This window comes from Acinonyx jubatus, chromosome C1 (assembly GCF_027475565.1).
Source record: "Acinonyx jubatus isolate Ajub_Pintada_27869175 chromosome C1, VMU_Ajub_asm_v1.0, whole genome shotgun sequence".
In the NCBI taxonomy this organism is placed as follows: domain Eukaryota; kingdom Metazoa; phylum Chordata; class Mammalia; order Carnivora; family Felidae; genus Acinonyx; species Acinonyx jubatus.
The window spans coordinates 1,367,438-1,387,985 of record NC_069381.1 but is presented as its reverse complement, the minus strand read 5'-3'; the positions used below and the strand labels follow the sequence as shown (position 1 = coordinate 1,387,985).

At 61.7% G+C, this 20,548-nt stretch overlaps 1 protein-coding gene across 1 annotated transcript; it reads left to right on the top strand.

Moving 5' to 3' along the window:
- The first annotated feature begins 867 nt into the window (after positions 1-867).
- On the top strand, positions 868-18,038 carry TTC34 (tetratricopeptide repeat domain 34). Its single transcript, XM_027060662.2, has 8 exons — positions 868-1,688; positions 6,889-7,732; positions 8,972-9,197; positions 10,303-10,507; positions 11,681-11,847; positions 12,857-13,127; positions 13,833-14,047; positions 16,960-18,038. The coding sequence occupies exons 1-8, from the start codon at positions 908-910 to the stop codon at positions 17,485-17,487; spliced, it is 3,237 nt and encodes a 1,078-aa protein (XP_026916463.2). The 5' UTR covers positions 868-907; the 3' UTR covers positions 17,488-18,038.
- Positions 18,039-20,548: the final 2,510 nt, after the last annotated feature.

Below are 20,548 nucleotides of genomic sequence, written 5' to 3'. Positions count from 1 at the left end.
GGCCAGGGCCTGGGGGCGGGCGGTGTCTGGGGTGGAGCGGGGCCCAGGGCGGGGCCAGGGCCTGGGGGCGGGGCGGGGCGCGCCGCGCCCGGCCGCTGGGGGCGCCGCTGAGCAGCCGGGACGCCGGGTGTTGACTTTCTCCCGGGAAACGGACCCGGCGACGCAGCCCACCCCCCCCCCCACCCCACCCCTCCATGCGGCTGCGCGCGCCCCGCTCAGCCTCGGAGCACAGGCGAGTGTGCGTGTCTGCACGCACAGGCGGGTGCGAGTGAGCGTGTGTGCATGCGTGTGTGCCTGGGTGAGTGTGCGTGCGTGTGTTCTGTGTCGCAGGGTGCTTGTGCGGGTGTCCGTGTGTTGGACAGCGTGTATTGGGTGGGGCTTGTGTGCAGGCGCTCTGGGACCCGAGAGAGAATGTCCCCGAGTACTGTCGTTAGGACTTCAGGTCGGGTTTGGCAAGGGAGGGAAGGGACTGGCAGGGGCTAGTCCCCGGGAACCGACCCCAGAACTGACACCCTGGCCTGGGCCACCGAGGCTCCCCACCCCCACCCAGGACCCAGGCAAGTGCCCTTCACCTCCCCAGCTGCCCAGGGCACCCACGTGGAATGGTGGACCGGGGAGGTGGGCAGAGGTGTGGCCCTGAGTTTGGGCGGGTCTCTGCAGATTCAGACAGCTGAGAAGGTGGCCCCTGTGATCAGGACAGGGAGGGGGTCGGGTATCCACCTTCCTGAGGGGTCCTCTGCCTGGGTGGGGGCCGGGGGTGGGGGGGAGGCAAGGGCCTAGAGTCCCTGACCCCGCAGGCCCTGACACTGGGGTCTCAGTGGGGAGGGTTGCGGACTAACCACACAACCCCCTCCCCACCCTAGGTGCCCGTGAGGACTGGACACGGGCCCTTCGTGGGCACTGCGTGATGTCGGCCCAAGAGCTCGTGGCCTGCCTCTGCCGGGAGGGAGACCGGCACCTGGCCCTGGGAGAGCCCCCGTTGGCCACCGCCTTCTACCTGGCTGCCTTCAGCTGCCACGCCCCCTCGGCCGTGCGGAGCGTCCGTGCTGCCCTGGCGGAGGCACGGGGGGCGCCGGTGGTGGCCACGCTCGAGGCCTGGTGCCGGGGCGACAGCCAGATCCCGCCCATCCACTGGGACGGTATGGCGGTTGTGTCCCTCACGGGCACCCTGGCCTCCGCGTTCCTGGCCGCCCTCTGCCCGGACCACCCAGCCACGGTCCTGCACTCCCTGGCCGGCCTGCTGGCACACGGGCACCACGAGGAAGTGGTGCGGCGCTGCGGCAGCCTGCTGGATGCCCATGGCCAGCAGGCCCTGGAGCTACAGCTGACCCGCGCCCTGGCCCGCGTCCTGTCTGGGCTGCAGGCGGACGCGGGCGCGGTCGACTATCTGCAGGCCTTTGCCTCGAACGCAGACCGGACCGTGGCCTTCGTTCGAACCCACCAGAAGCCCTACCTCCCCGTGCTGATCGGCACCCTCCAGGACTACATCTCAGGGCGCCGGGAGGCAGAGGACGGCACCGGCCTGCAGGAGACCGCCTGCCGGGGACTCCTGGCAGCCCTGGACCCCGGGGGCACCTGGAGCCACGCCCTGTCACCGGAAGCCCTGCTGCGCAGCGGCAGGTATGAGGACTGCCGGGCAGCGTGCAGCCAAGCCCTGGAGTCTGACCTGGTGGGCAGCGGCCCCCAAGGTAAGAGTGTGACTCTTGTCCCCTACGTGCCGGGTGGAAGTCGCCCAGCCAAGCCTTCACAGCGTGCTTCAGGGCTGGTTACGGTGCAGTGGCGGGGGGGGGGGGGGGGTGTTCCCGGAGTGAGGACAGCACAGTGACCAGATGGACAAGCCCCTGCCCTTACAAAGCATCCAAGAAAAGGAACAAATAAAAAATGTGCTTAGAAAAATGGACCGTGCAAGGTGCCACTCTGGCTGGGTGGTCAGCGGGGGGCTTCTTGGAGGAGGTATCATTTGAGTTAATACTGAAGGGTGCCAGGCAGCAGGAAACAGAACATGGCAGGTCCCTAAGAGAGACAGAACTTGGGGTGTCCGTGCCACCGTAGTAGCCGTCAGGGGGCAGGAGCAGAGGGAGAAGGGAGGCCCTGAAGAGATAGCTGTGGCTCAGCCCTGCTGGCCCTGAAAGGACTTTGGACTTTACCCCCAGAGCAGCAAGGAACCATAGAAGAGTTTTAAACTACGGAGAGATGTGCTCTCGGCTGCATTTCTAGTTTCTTCTGTCTGCCGTGTGCAGAATGTGCCGAGGGAGCCAGAGTGATCACAGAAGACGCTAAGAGGCTGGGAGGCTGGGAGGAGGACCAGGCTGGGGGGAGGACTAGGGTAGGAGGAGGACCAGGTGAGAAGGAGGACCAGATCGGGAGGAGGACCGGGAGCAGATGGGAAAGGGGGCCATGGGGGACTTAGGCACCCCCAGTTTGAGATACTGCTCCTCTCTGGTCCGTTTACTGGGTCCTCCTCCGGTGGGGGGCTGGGACAGAGCGTGGGTCAGTGGGTGAAGTCCCAGGAGCCCCACACCACCCTACCACAAACCCTCTAAGATCCTTCCCAGCCACGCGGCCTCTCCCACCCTTCCCCATGTGCACGTGGGGCTGGTGGCTGCACTGGCCTCTGAAGCTCGCTGTTGCGGTTCAGTGAAAATATGTGTCCAACCTTTAAATGGTGTCACCCAAGTACTCAAAAACATGTCCCCTTGTGCCAGTCATGTGGACATGTCATTCGGCGGCTGAGCACATGAGCCTTGAGATGAGAGGGAGCTTGGTTTTAGGAAAAGGTTTCAGAATCCAACACACAAAGAAGGGGTTCAGAGTTAAGGGTCTAGACAGGGAGACGGGGGCAGCCGGGCACCTAGAGATGGGGAAAGGCAGTGCCAGCCGCCTTCCCCTGAACGCTAGGTGGGCAAACCCATTTTAAGGTTTGACGTGCATCCTCACTGAATGCACACAGCAAGCGTCAGGGGTGATCCAGCCACACCCCCGGGGCCGTGAAGTTAGACCAGTGAGCCACGGGGGCACACAGAGAGGGAGGCTCCACCAGGCCACCACCAAGGCCCCGGGCCTGAGAGTGAGGCCACCTTACACCTTCCTGCCCAGGCAAGCCACCAGATGACTGTAGACATGAGGGAGCCCAGGTGAGATCACCAGAACTGCTCACCTCCACCCAAGTAGCCCAAACTGAGAATGAATCATGGGCTCTTCTGGTTGTTGAAACGGTCATTGTTTTAAGCCACTAAGTTTCGGGGTAGTTTGTCACACAGCAGTAGTAACCAATACAATTGCCGACTCACGGCAACAGTCTTTGATGCGTGTTTCAGCCAAAACTCAGTGAAATAATAGAGGAGTTACAATTTCACGTGTCCACGATCATATTATTCACTACCTTCATTAATGGAAGGAGAGTGTATGATCGTCGCAAAGAACTCAGGAAAAGCAGTTTGGAATATTTTTAACACAATTTTGACAAATTTACACAAAGAATAGAAGGGAACGTCCTTCACTGAGAAAGATGCTATCAACACCTGACCCAAATGCCAACTTAACAGTTGGGAGAAGTCTTCCGTTTAAAGTCAAGAATGTGGTGGCTCCCCGCCTCCCCTGGGTCCATGATTGTACTAGAGATACTAGCCAACGCAACAAGATAAAAATAAATAAATGTCGGACTAGAAAGGAAGAAACAAAGTTATTCCAGACAATGTGATTAGCTATGCAGAAAGCCAACAGATACAGCAAAAAGGTATTAGGTATAGGGACAGAATTTAAATGGAGGTACAGAAAGCACTTACATGTATAGACACGAGCAACAAACATAAACTTTATCATTTGAAAATATACCGCTGACTGTAGCAATGGAAAATAATTGGTTTCAAAGAGCTATAAAACTTTGTGGAGAAAATTATAAAACTTTATTTAAAAACAATAAAGAATACCCATATAAGTAGATATCCAATGTCCATTGTTAGAAAGGGTTGGTATTACAATAGAAGGGCAAAAAACAATAGCAAACAAGACAAAGAAGAAGAAGAAGAAGGGGAAGGAGACGAGCAGGAGGTGGGGGGGAGAGGGGGAGGGGAGAGAGAAGGAGAAAACGGAGTGGAAGACAGTGGTATAAAGATTTCCCCTGCCAGTCGATACAAGGCTATACTAACCAATACCAAAGGTTACTGACTTCAGGGACAGATGGAAAGGGCAACAAAACAAATGCGAAAGGCCAGACACAGACCTGTGGGCATCCAGAAGTTAATATGTGAGAGTGAGCATCACAGGTCTATAGGGAAAGACGACGACCATTATTTAGCGGGCGCTGCTGATTCTGCAAAAAAATAAAAATAAAAATAAATAAATTCCAGGTGGATTATGTGATAGCTACGTTGTAGAGTTTCTAAAAGAAAATGTAAGAGAATGCCACTCTGATTTCTGTGGATAGCTGGACTTCTTAAGACACAGAAAGTGGAAACAAAGGGAAATTTGTTGTGTTTGATTAAATTTAAGATTTTAAGCTTCCATTTTGCCCACAACTAGAGGAAATTAAAGGAAAACCAACACCCGAGAGAAAATACTTGCAAAATATACAATGGGCAAAAGATGACTACTTAGAGTATTTGGAGAATGTCTACATATCAAGAAGAAAAAACATTCAATATGAGAATTGGCAAAAGCATTTCCCATAAGAGAAAACACAGATGGCAGAGAAATATGAAAAATGTTCGCCATCATGGTAATGAGATGAATGCAAATTAAAACAATGAGATACCACTCTCCACCCACCCCATTGGAGAAAATAATTAAGATTTTAAAAATTGGCCTCACTAGTAATCAGGAAAATTAAGATTAAAGCAACAGTGGAATAGCATTTATATCCCCCCATATTGTCGAAATGTTTAAGTCTCACAATAGAAGCGTCTGGCTTCCATAATGGTGGACTCGCTTGACTGCACTGTGTCCCACAGGTAACAGTGATAAAACTTGGCCAAAATATAAAATGCAATCCTTTGAAGGCACTGAACGGTGACCAAATGCACACCATGCGAGAGGCACAGGCTTGCAGCTTTTTGCCAGAGGAAGCCCCCTCAGTCCACGTGTTAGCCAAGTAAAACAGGAAGCTGCTGTTGTATTGGCTTGAGAGGTTGCAGGACAGAGTTCAGGCTGAGAAAAGTGGCTGGAAAGCTTAGAAGGAAAGTCCTGAAGAGGGGGGAGCCACAGAGGGGGTTAGACCCCACATCTGTGTATTAAATCCACTTGAATCCCTGATGGGCCACCAAGCTGCACATCCGTGGGAGAGACTGGGTGGTCTGAAAGAGCAGCTGCTGGGAGCTTCAAGGACTCACCAGAGATTTTAGCTGGGCCCAGCAAAGAGAAGATGGAATCTGGGGGTTGATCCTGTCCACTGTAACTGCCTGCTGACACAAAATCCCCTTCAGAGGAACATAACTGAATCCAGAGTCTCTACAAAACACCAACCGGACATGCAAAGAAACTGGGAAATGAAATGGAAGCCACAGTCAGGAGACAAAGAAGTCAATAGAAACTGAGCCCAAGATGATCCAGGTGCTGAATTTAGCAGACTAAGGACTTGAAAGGAACTATTCCAGATCGATTCAAGAACCAAAGGAAAATACGGTTACAATGAATGAACAGATGTGGAATCTGAGCCGGTAAACGGACACTGGTGTTAAAAAGAATGAAATGGAGATTCTAGATTTGAAAAATGCAGAGCGTATTGGAGAAAGCAGAAGAGTCAGTCAAGTTGAAGATAGAAATTGTCCGGTATGAAGAACACGAGAAAAATGAGCAGAATCTTGGTGACGTGTGGGACAGTGTCTGGAAGTCTGATTGGGTAACTGGAGCCTCAGAAGAACAGAGAACACACTTCCATGTGGGTAAATAGGTAGCAGATCCCCACGGGCCCCAAGGGCTCTCCGCCTGCCGCAACTCCCTAGGGCGTGAAGTCTTGTAAAACTCAGGCATAGAATGGTTTTGTTCAGGAACGAGTAAAGGACAGGAAAGGCCCAAAGCATCCTACTTTGCCACCAAGACTAGACACGGTGACCTTGTTGGTTGGTTGATCTCAGGGTGCGAGATTTTTCTTTTTTTTTTTCTTTTTTTTTTTACATTTATTTATTTTTGATAGACAGAGAGAGACAGAGCATGAGCGGGGGAGGGTCAGAGAGAGAGGGAGACCCAGAATCCGAAGCAGGCTCCAGGCTCCGAGCTGTCAGCACAGAGCCCGATGTGGGGCTGAGCCAAAGTCAGAGGCTCCACTGACTGAGCCACCCAGGCGCCCCAAGTGTAGACCATTTTTAACCCCATTATAAAACAGAAAAGGAAACTGAGGCACAGAGAGATTCGGTAAATGGCCCAAGGCCCCCACTGTGTAAGCAGCACTGGGTGTATCCACCCTCTACTCACTGGCCCTGACCGGGGGCTCGGCTCCAGAGGGAGGCGCTGGGTCCCAACCCAGCCCAAAGGAGGCCAGCAGCAGAATGCTGAAGTACCAGCCATCCCCTACTAAGGTCACAGGGTCAAGAACCTCAGCATTGACCCTGGGGGGTGGCCTGATCCCAGAGAGGGAACTCAATCCCCAAATCCATGGTTAAAAAGTAAAGAAGTTTTCTAACTAAATTTCCCTGCGGGCTGAGCGGTGAGACTGGCTTTGAACCCGCGGGCAGAGAACACTGCCGGACAGGCACCCCGGCTGTTCTGCCGGATTCTGCCCTGTCACCAACGGTCCATCTTCGGGATGCGATGTCCTGGGCTACTGGGACACTTTCGGGAGATGCCACGAGGTGCTCCAGAGGGTCCAAAGCGCCGCACGGTCGGGGGCTATAGGTGACACCCCAAAGGATGTGGCCCAACAGGCAGGACCAGTGCCTCTGTTTCTCTCCCCAGGTGAGCATCTGGCCGCCCTGCTGGTCACCCGCGCGGCCGCGGCCTTATTCCTGGACGGTGGGGCCCGGGACCTGCTTCGGGACCTGCACGAGGCCTTCCGCCAGAGCCCCTCGGGGGCGCGGAGGCAGTTCGAGGCGGTGCTCTCCGCTGGGGACCGAGAACGCGTGCGGGCCCGGGCGCAGGAGGCGGCGGATGTGGGCTTCGCCCACTTCCAGGAGGCCGTGCGGGGCCGCGCTGAGCTCCGCGAAAACTCGGGCCGCGAGCTGCTGGCCCCGGTGACCCGCGCGCTCCGTGTCCTGCTGCGCATTGCGCCGCCCGGGGAGCGCCCGGCCCTGGGCGCTCGCTTGGCTGAGTGCCTCCTGCTGGCCGGGGACACGGCGGGCTCCCGGACGCTGTGCGAGCGCTGGCTGCGGCCTGCGCGCCCCGGGGACCGCGCGGACCGCGCCGGGGACCGAGCGCCCCTGTTGGCGCTGCGGGGCTTCTGCGCGCTGCACGCCGGCGACGCGCGGCGCGCCCGGGAGGACTTCCAGGAGGTGGTGGAGCACGGAACACCGCACCTGGGCAGCTGCGTGCGCGCGCTGTGCGGCCGAGGGCTGCTGCGCGTGCTGACGGGTAGCACGTTCCTGGGCGCGCTGGACTATGTCACCGCCAGCCGGCTGCAACCCGAGGAGGCCTTGCTCGTCGCCAAGGCCTACGTACCCTGGAACCAGCGGGGCCTGCTCCTGACCGTGCTGCGGGAGGAGGGCCGCAAGATGCTTCAGCGGAGGCCAGACCCGGGACACATGGGCGCACCGGGCCGCCGGAGGAAGGCCGCCGAGATGCACAGCCCCGCCGCGCAGGAAGGGTAAAAACTAGCCAGGTGCACCCCCGGGGGCTGCTGCTTCTTTCTGGTCTCCTGCGAGGTAGCTAGGGTTTGTGCGTCTTCCCATTTTACGGATGAGTAAACTGAGGCAGGAAGCAGCCGCGGGCGGGGTGGGGGGGGGGGGTCCCTAAATCACGGATGGCAGCTTCAGCGCGGAGCCCAGCCGGGTCTTAGGACTCTCAGTCTCAAACGATGTGATGCTTTGTGGGCCTTATGGCCCTAGAAATTTAAGAACTCAAAAATGGGAATGGGAATGTACGACTTGCCCACCACCCCACCGATAACGTTCCCTTCTAGTTGTTTCCCCGGTGCACACACAAAATAGAATTCACCAGAGCGTGTGCTCTGTGTGCAATTTTTAGCCCACTGCTTTTTATTCAGCAGCTCCTGAACATTTCCTTGTTCCCTAGATTCCTTCTGGGGCAGCTGCATAGCGCACCCCGGGAACACTCCCCGCGCGTTCCTAGAGCTTTTGCCCTTTGTTATAACGCAACCATCTCCACGATGCTCCTTCCGCCCCGAGAATGCGCGCGGAGGTGGGGTTTCTGAGTCCGGGCACACGGCCCCCTGGGAGGCCCTTGAGCCCAGGAGCCGCCTGCCTGCCCGTTCAGCCCCACACCCCCGCCCTGGTGTTTGTTTTGCAGATGTTTTGCCGGTTTGTTCAGTCAGTGGGTGAATCTGCAGCTGTTTTGACTTGCAATTCTGTTTGCTGAGAGGGGGCAGGAACGTGTTTCTGCAAAGCTAAGAGCAGGGAGCTGGGAGCCTCCTGGGGGGGCAGGGAGTGTTTGAGGTCAGCTCCACTGCCACCACCCACCCTGCACATGCGCGCGCACACACACACACACACACACACACACACACACATATATCTTCCTCTGCCTCCAGGATGCTCAGGTCAAATCGCTTTAATGTGCTGCTGAGGAGGAACTTTCCCGAATGAGATTGGGGGCCCTTTTGTACTTCTTGTCTCTGGGAATTGACAGATTCCAGGTTCCGTGGCAGGACAGGGCAGAGAGTGAGCGCCCAGGGTGCACGTCAGAGGGCGGCTGGAGCTCTGGACACCACGTGTGTGAGGGGCCTCCTGGCAGGAACCAGGCCTCTGTAGTCGGGTGGGAAGGGAGGTGCGCGGACGGACTAGGTGCCGGGGGTAGAACTTGCCCGTGGCCCGCCTCCCTGGGCAGGTGAAAGGGGCACAGCTCTCCCCTGCTACTCTCTCCACAGCGATGCCCACGGCGTGTACCAGCTGGCCACGCTCCTCACGGAGCTGGACAGGGGAGACGAGGCTTCGGGCCTCCTGGGGGCCGACGCCCTGTACCGCCTGGGCCGCCTGGATGACGCCCACAAGGCCCTGCTGGTGGCCCTCTCCCAGAGGCCCCGGGCGGCCCCGGTGCTGGCAAGACTGGCCTTGCTGCAGCTGAGGAGGGGATGTTTCCGTGACGCCCACCAGGTGAGGAGGCCCCACTGGGCCACAGCCCCCTGGAGGGCACCAGGCCCTCTGGCCTCACTCTGCAACCCTCAGCCTGGACTCCGGAGCGGGCAGAACTTGTCCCAGCCCCGGGCTCTGCCGTCTCGGGCAAGGCCCCTGGCCTCTGTGACTCTCAGTCTCTTCATCTGTGCCCTGGTCTTACGGGTTTTTGCTGAACAGCTAGAGCAGGTGCCCCAGGGCCCAGCAGGTCTCCGGCATGTAGTAGGTGCCTCATAGTTGCTTTCGTTGTGTTATGAAGGAAAAGGGCCAAGAGTCAGGTGTAGACGGAGCTTCATCCCAAGTCTTCCAAGTGAACTAGGCTTGGAGGTGACCCTGCTCAGGGAGGGGGATGGCAGAGGTGCTGCTGGCCTCGCCTCTCTCCAACACTGCTCTGCTCCCAGGAAGAGCAGGACTTCACCTCCCTCAGGTGGCATGAGGGCTTCCCGTTGGAACCGGGGTCCGAGGTCATGTTCCAGGGGAAGGTGTCAGGCTTTGGGTCAGACATTCGGGTTCCCTGTCTCCCTGCGCTGGGCCACGCGGGTGGGCGGGGAGGATGCCCGGGACCTTCCGCTCTGGGACCTGGGTCTTCAGCGAGCGGCCGGCAGGGGCAGCAGCGGGTCTCTCTGTGGGACCCAGTGGCTCGAGAGCCGCGGCCACGCCCACCCGGGTCTCGCTCCGCCCGGAACGGGCTCCGGTCCCAGGGCATTTGCTCCTCGCCTTCCGAAGGACTCCGGTGCCCTCTGTCCCCTTAGGACTTGAGAGCCCCCTTTCCCCGCGCTTCCCGTTTGGACCTGCAGCGTGTGGGCCTCCGTGGCTCGGAGGAGGAGGTGCGGCTCGGGGACACTGGGACCCCCGCCCCCACGCGCGAGCAGCCCAGCGCGTCCCCCGCTTCCGGGAGCTCTCGGGGCCGGGACGCGCCGACCCCGCCCGGGAGCCGGTCCCCTTAGCCCCGCCCCCTAGCCCCGCCCCTGGAAGCTCCCGCTCGTGGGCCACGACCCTGCCCCCCTGCGAGGGGACCTGGGGCTGGAGGGGTCTGGGCATCCGGCGCAGGGGGGAGGGGGCACCCGGTGACTGCCCTGCCCTGCAGCTAGTGAAGCAAGTGGTCCAGTCCGGGGACACGGCCTGCCTCCAGCCCACCCTGGACGTCTTCAGCCACGAGGACCGGCAGCTGCTGCGGGGTCACTGCCACGCTCGGGCCCTGGCCATCCTGCGGGCGCGGCCCAGCGGGGCCGAGGGCGCAGCCCACACCAGGGAGGCCATCGCCTACCTCTCTCTGGCCATCTTCGCTGCAGGTAGGAGCTGCCCGCCCGCCCCAGGGTTCCCATCCTGTGCCGGGTACGTAGGGGCAAGATGAGCCACGCGGGGGTAGGGGGTCAGAGACCTGAGGGATCCCAGCATGCTCTCGGTTCACGCCTTGCCCTAGCCCCTAGCCGTCCAGGCGAGCATGCTAAAAAGCCTGGAAGACTGGCCAGACCGGCTGGGACCTGAGCTGGGACCCCCACCACACACACCCTGGGTAGGAGGGAATAAGGCCATTCCCCCAGCTTGGCCCCCTCCCTCCAACCGGGAAGAGTCCTGGCCCCCTTCAGCCCTTCCTGGAAACAGTGGGGGTGTGTCTGTAGGAGTGAGCCTTCTGCCCAGCCAGCACCATCCTGGGCGACGGGGCCTCTTGGAGTGGGGCCTTCTCGATGTGGTGGCATAGGGCGCGCATGCTGGAGGGGAGAGGCTTCCCCAAGGACGCGCCTCAAATCCCTGGGGTGCGTCGTGGAGATTCAAAGTGCGGACTTTGGATCAGGTGGTCAGGTGGATTCCTGGCTCTGCACTTACCAAGCATCTCCTCGTTTTCATCTTCTCAAAGTGGGTGATGGAGACGCCGGGGTGAGGGGCCGGGGTGGTGAGGATTGGACGGCAGGGCTCACGGCTTGCGCGCACTAGTGGGGAAGGGGACGTGAGCCAGAGCATCCTGCAGGGCCCGGTGTGCTGTTCTCTGTGCCCATCGCTGGACAGACGACCAGAGGGAGTGGTGGTGGTCTCCTTGGGGAGGGGCCCAAGAACTCAGAGCGCTCCTCCCTGCCCACCTGGCACCTTCCCATTTCCAGCTGTTCCAGCCCCAAGGACCCGTCTGCCTCCGGGACCCTCGGCTGGCCTCACCTCAGACGCAGCCCCAGTGCCCCCTCCTCTTGGGACCCCTGTCGGACTGTCCACCAGCCCTCCCGGATGCCACCCTTATGGCTGGGCTCCCTGTGCCCCACAGCCAGTGCCCCCAGGTCAACCCAGACACAAGATCGTGTCTTGGTGCCCAGGGGTCCGTGAGCTCCCCACGGTGGCCCCGAAGCTGGTGCGCCCCTGCCCTGCCCCACTGCTGGGCACCAGCAGATGCTGGATGGGGGCAGATGCTGTACCCCCCCCCCCCCGCCCCGGCCCAACAGCGGCCACGTCCTGATGCCACAACCCCCTTCCTCCAGGGAGTCAAGCAGTGGAGTCCCTGCTCATCCGGGCCCACTGTTATGGGCTCCTGGGCCAGAAGAAGACCGCCATGTTTGATTTCAATTCAGTGCTGCGGGCTGAGCCGAAGAACGTGCAGGCTCTGTGCGGTCGGGCGCTTCTGTCCCTGGCCCTGGACCGGCAGAAGGTACCAGGCCCTGCCCTCCCCGCCTGGGACTGGGCAAGCGGGGTTAGGGGAACAGTGCTTTAGGGGAGGGCCACCCAGGAGGAACCGGGACACCGCTTTCCTTCTCGGGCCCAAGGGGAGAGGGAGCCGGGCCAGACCGTCCTGAGCGTGAGACGCCCCTTAAAACTCCTCCTGCCCCGGGGGCTCCCGGGACACTCATCATCACGTCCCGTCATCCCAGGTTTCAGGAAGTCTGTCCCTTTCATCTGAAGAGTCCCCGTGCCTCCCAGCCCCAGTGAGCACAGGATGTGCAAGCCCCCGGGGCTACTAGACCCCCCCCCCCCTACCTTCAGCTTAACATAACAAGACCGCAGCTGCCTTTTTGGGAACCACCCCGAGCTGTCTGCACAGAGCCCAAGGATTTGGGTGGTCAGCATGCAGGGACAGAGGTGGGAGGGGACGCACTGGCAGACCCAGGACAGGGGCTTTTCCCAGAGAAAACCTGCACGCAGGCAGCCACAGCTGAACAGCCCTGGACAACGGCACCTCTCAGCCAAGAGCAACGTCACAGCCCGGTGGTTGAAGCTGGGTGGCCGCCCTGAGGCACCGCAGCCCAGAGGTGGCCTGCCTGCCAGGGTTCCTAACTGTGTAAGGGCCGTGTGCTCAGAGGCAAGGAGAGATGGTTCCAGACACTGAGTTGAGAGCCTCTAGAGACGGTGCTGGCATCTGCCCCTCAGGAGTCCTGAGTCTCCCCCAAGGGCGCTGGCAGCCTGGCTTCTGTTCCAGCCTGTGGCGGGCTGTTCCTCGGTGTGCCCTCTCTGGTGCCAGCCATCCCTCCCTTTCCAGAACCCCAGCATCCTGGCCGCAGCTCCCCATGCTCTGCTCTGTGCGGCTCGCCGGCCGGGCCGTCCTATCGTGCAAAGCCAGCAACCCGGCTACGTGCCCCTTCTGGCATGGCCAGCGCCCAAGCCCTGGGAGAACACTTGACAAACGCCCGCGGGGACGCCTTCTGCCCCCGCTCTCCCCACAGGAGGCCGTGGACGACATCCTCTTGGCTCTGAAGCTTGATGCGAGGACAGCGGTCCCTGAGATCCGCTCTCTGAAGCCAGAGGCCCAGGCCCTCGTCACCCGGGGCCTCTCCTCCCGCTGCCGGGCCCTCCTGAGCCAGGCGTCGGACGCCGGGGCCCCCCTCAGCGACGAGGACGCCCAGGGCCTCATTGCGGCCGGGGAGGCGCTGGTCGAAGTCGATGGCGGGCAGCCGGGCTGGTACATCCTGCTGGCGGACGTGCTCACGGCAGCGGGTACGCTCAGCCCGGGTTCGGGGCACGCGGGTGTCCGGCTCCCGTCACTCCTGGTGCTGTTCTGTAAAATGAAAGGGTTCGGCGCCTCCTGGGGTCCTTTCCACCCCAGACCTCGGCCCTGTGACCCGGTCCCCGCGTGGGGCCTGGGGTGTAAGCGTCCAGAGCTCTCAGTCACCATCAGGGCCCCCTGCAGGGAGGAGAAACAAAGGAGCGGTTTGGGTTTTCACAGAAGGACCGCAACACCGCGGCCTCCTCGGCAGCTCGCCCACGCGGGGCAAAATCCTGAAGTTGTTCGAGCACTAACATGAAAGGGGAGAGCTCTCTGCAGCCTGCCTTTCCCTGGCCTGTCACTGGCCCCCCCCCAAGCCTGTGAGGTGCCCTCCTCAAGGCCTAGACTGCCCTGCAGTAGAGTATAAATTCCTGCGAGTGCTCAGGAGGGACCCTCCAGGTGACCACTGTGAGGCTCAGAGCCATGCCAGGGGCTTTCGTGACCCCCACCCCCACCCCAAGTGGGGAGGATCGGGCCAACGGGCAAGCTGCGACTGGCACGGTGTCGGCGTCTCCTGTTCCCGGAGCCGAGCCCCTCCATCGTCTGGCCTCTCCCTGGGCCGGCACTGAGCAGGAGAGGCTGTGGCCAACTTCCCACCTCTCTCTCCCGTCCCCCGTCCCTGCCCACCGTGACCGTCCCTCCCCGATCGCTGACAGGCAGCTACGAGGAGGCCGGCGCCTGCCTGCAGAAAGCCCCGCAGGCCACCCCCCTGTCGGCGGCGGCCCGGGCCCGGTGGGGCCTGCTCCAGCTCAAGAAGGGAGACGTGCCAGCCGCCGCGCGGGATCTTCAGTGCCTGGCAGAGGCGGACGCCCAGGAACTCAGCTTCCTGCTGCAACTCCTAGAGGCCTCAGAGCGGCAGGGCCTCACCCAGGTGCGCCCCACGGAGCCCCCACCCGGCGCCCCGGCCCCTCGCCCCGGGCGGCTCTGCCCTCCCCGTCTGCCTGACTTCAGTTGCGGTGGGGGGGTGGGGATGGGATGGGGACACAAGCCAGTCTGGCCAGCGACCCCAGCAACCTCCCTCGTATGCATGAGACATATGAGCCACAAGTGACAGGGCCGGGGAGAGAGAGGGGACCCCTCATCGGCGCCGGCCGAGCCAGCCAGGAGCAGCGGCCCTCGCAGGAAGCCCGCTCCAACCCCAAGTCAGGGAAAGAGCGGCACGTCCCTCCCAGTGAGAGCGTGGCAGGAAGGCGGGCTCCTGCAGGCCGGGAGCTGACGGGGCACCGCGGCGGGGCGGTGGGCTGGGGTCACCGCCTCTGGCTGGCTGATTTTCCGTTCGCCGTCTAGTCGACGAGAAGACACCGAGCGCCTTCCAGCAGCGCTGTGGGCCTCGTCTCTCAGGGGAGGCAGCGGGAGGGTTCACTCTCGAGAGTACCGGGATTGAAAAGACCCTGAGACAGGGCCGTGGGGTTAACAAGGTGGCACTGGAGGTGAAACCATGAGGGAACAGACAGGCCAAGGCCAAGGCGTGGAGGTAGGAAAGTGTTCAGAAAGTTCACAAAAACCACAAAACGGGTGGTCAGTGCAGCTCGTGTGGATGGAGGAGGAGGGGGTTGGGGGAGGGTGAGAGGCTTCAGGGCCGAGGGCTAGTGGGGGCCAGTCTGACGGAAGAGCCAGCGGGGCAGGGGCAGAGGGAAGGGGCTGCCCCATCCGCAGGCTGGGGGCAGGAGCCCTGACGGTGGTGGGGGGGGGGGGGACGGGACGCTGGGCTGGGGAACAGACGCTGTGGAGCAGACCCCCGGAAGTGGCTGAATTGCACCTGTGGGGAGGGGAGGGAAGTGAAGGGACCGCCTGGAAGGGGAGGCCAAGAGCACAAGCGGACCAGAGTCCGAGGGACTACCAATTCAAGCGTCCTGCGACCTGGGGCAGGTACCCCACGTCCTCACGCCTGCTGTGCCCAGGACTCTAGTGGGTTCTAGCTCTCGGGGTCCGGCAGCAGAACAGAAACCCTACCGGGGGGCTTCAGCCAGGGGGCTTAAGAGAGGAAGTGGCTGCAGAGGCATTAGGGGTGGAAACAGCGAAGAGACGCAGAACGAGCTGCCACCTGGGGGGGGGGGGGGTCCCGTCTTCAGGACCTGGAGCCCCCAGGGAATCTCTGAGACGGGTCTGGCTGGGGTCTCAGCACGGAGGAGACTGGTCTGGGCCGGTTCGTAGGAGGGAGCTGGGTGGTTTCTGGGCTCCCCTGAGGGGTCTGGGGGGAGGGTGTCTCTGAGATAGGAGGAGGGGGGACGGGAAGGGGTGTCCGACTCCCTGGCGGGGATGGTGCCAGGCGGGAACGGGATGGGATCTCCGAGCGGGAAGGGGGTCCGGGATAGGGGCTCCGAACGGGAGAAGGATGGGGGGGGGGGGGCTCTCCGAGCAGGAAGGGGATGGGGGGGCTCCGAGCGGGAAGGGTGTCCAGGGGAGGGCCTCCGAGCGGGAAGGAGTGGGGGGGGGGTCTCCGAGCGGGAAGGGGGCCCGGGAGGGGTGGCTCCGAACAGGAACAGGGGGCGCAGAGGCGCGGCCCGCAGGCTGCTTGCGGCTCCGGGGCGCACACCGCCCGGGTGAGCGCCTGCGCGACGCTAGGCCGACGCGGAAGTGACCCCGAGAGGTGGAGCCCGCTTCCGGCGCGCGCCCCGACCCCGGGCGGCCCGGCGCCTGCTCCGCAGCGGCCCCTGTCGGCCGCCGGGACCGGAGCCTCGAGGTTCCCGGCAGGTGCCGCCTCCCGCGGGCTCGCGCCCGCGGGCTGCCGGGAAGGCGGCGCCCGGGCAGCGTCGCTCGGACCCCGGACCGGGCCGCCCCCTCCCAGGCCGACGGCGTCCGTGCGGGCCCCGCGATGCTCGGCGCCTCTTCGGGGGGCCGGCTCGGCTGCACCCCGCCGCGGGGCGGAGGGAGAGGGGCGGCGGGAAAGGCCGGCCCCGGGGGCGCCGTTTTCTCCAGCGGGAGCCGCTGTGGGTTCCTGGGAGAGGGGTTCATCCCAGGGGGTGCTGGGGGAGCCGGAGCGCGTGGGGGCAGGCTTTGAGAGTGGGCTTCATCGGCACCCACGTCGGCTCAGAAAGTGAGCCGGGGGGGGGGGGGGCGCAATCTCCAGCCGGGCCCCCCCCAGCCCCCGCTGTACCCGGTGGGGGGGGGGAGGGGGCAGGGCTAGGTTGGACGGTGCCCACTGACCTCTGGCCCCGTCCTCCTCACGACACCACTACCAGTGGGGGGGGGGGGGAGGGTACGGGGCAAGCACAGTGAACCCAGCCCCCGGAGGTCACGGTGGCCGATGCGGGAGCAAATGCAGTAGTTTCTCCGCGTTTGAGTCTGGCTCTGCAGGAGCGGCTCGTGCACCAGAGGGAGAAACCCACCAATGCTCAGCGGCCGCCTTCCTGACCTCGGGCAGAGGAGGGGGCTCGGGGACGGAGCTGGGCAGAGGCCGTGCTCGCGAGGGTCCTCAGGGCCAGCGCAGCCGCGGGAAGGTGGGCAGTGTGGGATCCGTGGGCCCGTCGTCGGGAAGGTGACCGCAGAGAGGGGCTGAGGCAGGGAGGAATGAGGGAGGAGTTCACCAGATGGCAGAAGCAGTGGGGCTGTGAGGAAGGGGAGGACCAGTGAGGAGAAGGGAGTCCAGGGGGGACCCCTCTGGGCGGGGTTGCAAGGTGGAGGGCTTGCAGCCCATGTCCCCTCCCCTGTACTTCCCCTCCTGAAGCTGCCAGCCAGAGCGCTCTGGCAGGTCAGGAGCAGAGGCCAGGTGTGTAGGGCTGGTGAGGGGCCCGCAGCTTCCTGGACCGACCCGCCCTGTGTCCCTCTGTCCCCTCTGTGCAGGCTGCAGCCCGGGAAGCCCACGCCCTCCTGAACTCAGGGCAGCCGGGGCGAGCGCTGGGCTACTGCTCGCTGGCCGTCCTCGCGGGAGGCAGCGATGCCCGTCACCTGCGCCTGAGGGCCACCTGTCTGGCTGAGCTGCAGGAGTTTGAGCGGGCACTTGAGGACCTGGACCGTGTGCTCCGGGAGGATGGGAGGGACGGTGGCCTCCCGACGCAGGTGGAGGATTTGTGCTCCCGGGGACGCCTGCTGCTGAGCCTGGGAGATGAGGCCAGGGCCACGGGCGCCTTCACCCGGGCCCTCGAGCTGGCGCCCGCGCTGGCCCAGAGCAGCCTGTGGGAGCGGCCAGGCCGGGACCCCACTGCCCAAGTGTTCCTGCATCAGGGCCAGACCTTGATGGAGGAGCAGCGCTATGCAGAGGCCTGGACAGCCGCGGAGAATGGCCTCCTGGTAGACCCCGAGCACAGTGGCCTGAAGAGGCTGAAGGCGAGGGTCCGGAGGGAGGCCTCCTTGGGCTGCCGGCTCCACTGACCCCGTGCTCTCCGGGCCCGGGGCACGGGTCGCCCTGTCGCCCCCCCGCTTGGGGCTCCTGAGCAGCAGGATACCGTGGGCCTCACCCGTGTAGATCAGACTCAGCTGGGAAGTGAGAGTCTACAGGATCACCACGTTTCAGGTTAGCGAGAAGACGTTCGCGATAGGGTATGGATAGTATTACGTCATCGCAAGATGACAAAGCTGGAAGGGGCAGGCCCCAAGGAGATTACTAAGCAATGAAAAGAAAACGAAGTACGTGTTCCATTCAAGGAGTCAGAAAAAGACAGTAAAACAAGGGAAGTCAGGAGCTAGGAATCAAGGACAAAAGCAGAAGTTAATAAATTAGGAACAGAAGGATAGAAGAATCAATAAACCTAAAACATGGTTTCTCAAAAATAAAGCAGGTGAACCAACAGCTAACTTAGTGGAGAAAGCCCAGGGTCCCTCCGCTGGGCCGTCCTGCTGCTGTCAACTCCAAAGGTCTTTAAAGTCGTTCATGCCAAGAAAAAGAAGAAAAGCTTTCAAGTTCATCGTTGAAGAAAGCATAATCTCAACCCAAAGAACGCTACAAACCAATTGAATTACCAGTTCCAGAATCCTAAATGTCATGCTCGGCTCGGCAGCACACGAACTGAAATTGGAACGAGACAGATTAGCGTGGCCCCTGCACGCACTTGTCTTGCAAAAATCCTAAATATCAACAAGCCCAAGTCCAGCGGCCCGTTCACACTACACCTCGAGCAACATACACGACAATACGAGGACGGTTCAAGGTGGGGGACGCTACGGTCTATCGTAGTAACCGAGCTACGAGGAGACAAGTCCCGTGGCCCTTCTTGGGGGCTGCAGGGGGCAGGGTGTATGGTCACACTGGATAGATCCTACGCCTTTGGATTCCTTCTGTTGTACTTGGGAAGTTCTGGCATCTCGTCTTCCTTCACTAGAGACCACGAGTGAGGGTTGCACTCAGCCACGGGGACTGGCAAAACCACCGGGCACACCGTCTCCAGCGTCTGGGGGGGGGCGTGCCCACGGCCTTAGACCCAGCCCAGAGCTGTGTTCCCTCCGCCGTGGCCTAACACCCTCAGACTCCGTTCCCACGCAGAATTCCCAGGGTCCCCTGTGGGAATTAGCGCAATCTTGCGATTATCGGGGCGCATATGCTATTTCCTCCAGGATTAGACATTGTACCCACCCCCTCCCCCAGGATGCTGAGATCAGACCCCATTTATGGGTCTAGAGTCCCTGGGTGAGGGAGGGGGTCATGGAGGTTGAAGAGAATGAGCATCCTTCTTTCTGGGCCCCTGACCCCCATGAGGCTCTCAGGGTTGATGATGAAAACAAGGCTCGTCTCCTCCCACACGAAGATGGGCTGCACCCCTGGAAAGGGGCTCGGGGACTTGGGGTTCAAAGTTCTCAGCTTCATCTGAGCCCCCTTCCTACTTCCAGGGTCACATCCCTTCGCAATCAGCGCCCCGATTTCTCACAAGAAAGTTGACGTGTCTGTAAATGCGACCAATTTTGTAATTACACGGCTCACGGGATTACCTTTCATGTTTGACATTTAGCAGCATGGCCCGTGCTCGTAACCGGGTCCTCTCAGGGCTGCCATGGAGCCCCCTGACTCCCGGGCTATGACCTGAGCTGGTCATTTTCTTCCTGTGTGTGCTCCAGGACGCTCAGGAGAGCCCACCCCCTGCCACAGTCCCTGCGGCCACCATCACTGCAGGAACAGCCACGCGCCACAGCGCCTGGGCTCCCACGCCCCCTGATTCAGTGGGTGCGTCACAACCACCACGGTGACCGCTCCATCACCATCAGTCGTGAAGCCCCTGCACACCACAAGTCTCCCTTCCCGACAAGCCTGGCCGTGCAGACAGGCCCAAGGACACGACCGAGCCAGGCCCCAGATCCGTCTTTGTGGGTCTGGTGGCAGGGACCACTCTTGATACCAATTTACGTATTGGTCAGGGTCACTTGAGACGGAAACCACACCAATGATCGCAACGGCGAGGGTTTAATATAAAGAATCGCTAATTAGCTAAGAAGGTGGCAGTTATGTAACGGGCAGAACCCTAGGGACCGTGGAAGCAGCAACCACAGAGTTCAAGACGGACGAGCAGCCTCTCCGAACAGGCTGCTGTCCGTCACCCACAACCCTCCGCTGGGTGACCGAGCTCCCCTGAGCGTGCCCCGTGCCCCGTGTGCTATTTGCCGGCCACACCTCTGCGCCTGGCACGGACCATCCGTTCTCTCAGACTCTGTGACGGCTCTTCCAGGTGAGGGGACTGGCTTGGTGGCTCAGTGACAGAGACCAGGGACAGTCAGACGTCGGCCCCTTCCCTCCTGTGCGGGGGACCCAAGGCCTGTTGTCAGGAAGCAGCTGTCCGGGAGGGTGTGGGGGTGCTCCCACAGGCCGGGCTCTCACCGCAGCTTTGTGAGTGCTCTGGGAATGTCCTCAACTTCCTCCAGCCCGATTGTCTTCTCTGAGCAGGGCGCCTCGCGCCTGTCCACAGCACGGGTGGACAGACCCGTGGGGAGATCCGATCCCTGCCCTGCAGAGGCCCAGAGACACCTGCCAGGTGGGGCCGGGCTTCGTGCAGAGGACAGGAGCTGCCCCAGACAATCCTGCCCGAGAGCAGGGGTGGCGACAGTCAAGGGCAGGTCTTAGACCTGCCCTCGTCCCAGGGCCGATGAGGGAGGTGGTGCTCCCCCCCCTCCATGGGAGCCTGGGTCTCCAACCCCCCATCTCCCATCTTTTGCCCAAGATACAGGCAGGGGTGAGCAGGGAGCCCCCACTGACCCCCGAGCTCACCTAGGAAAAAGGCTTAAATCCACCCTCCAGACTGTCCTGGGCACGATAAGATGGGGGCTGGGACTCTGCACCCAGGACCTGGCCAGTCTGGGGGTCTGTAGCTCCCTGCCCTGTGGAGCCGTGGCTTCCTTTGGCTGCCAGGTACCCGAGCACCGCCTTGCCGGCCCCACCAGATGGTGTCGGCCTCAGCACCACGCCCCGCTGGCCCCTGGCTCACAGCTTCTGGACGGCTGCAGACAGAAC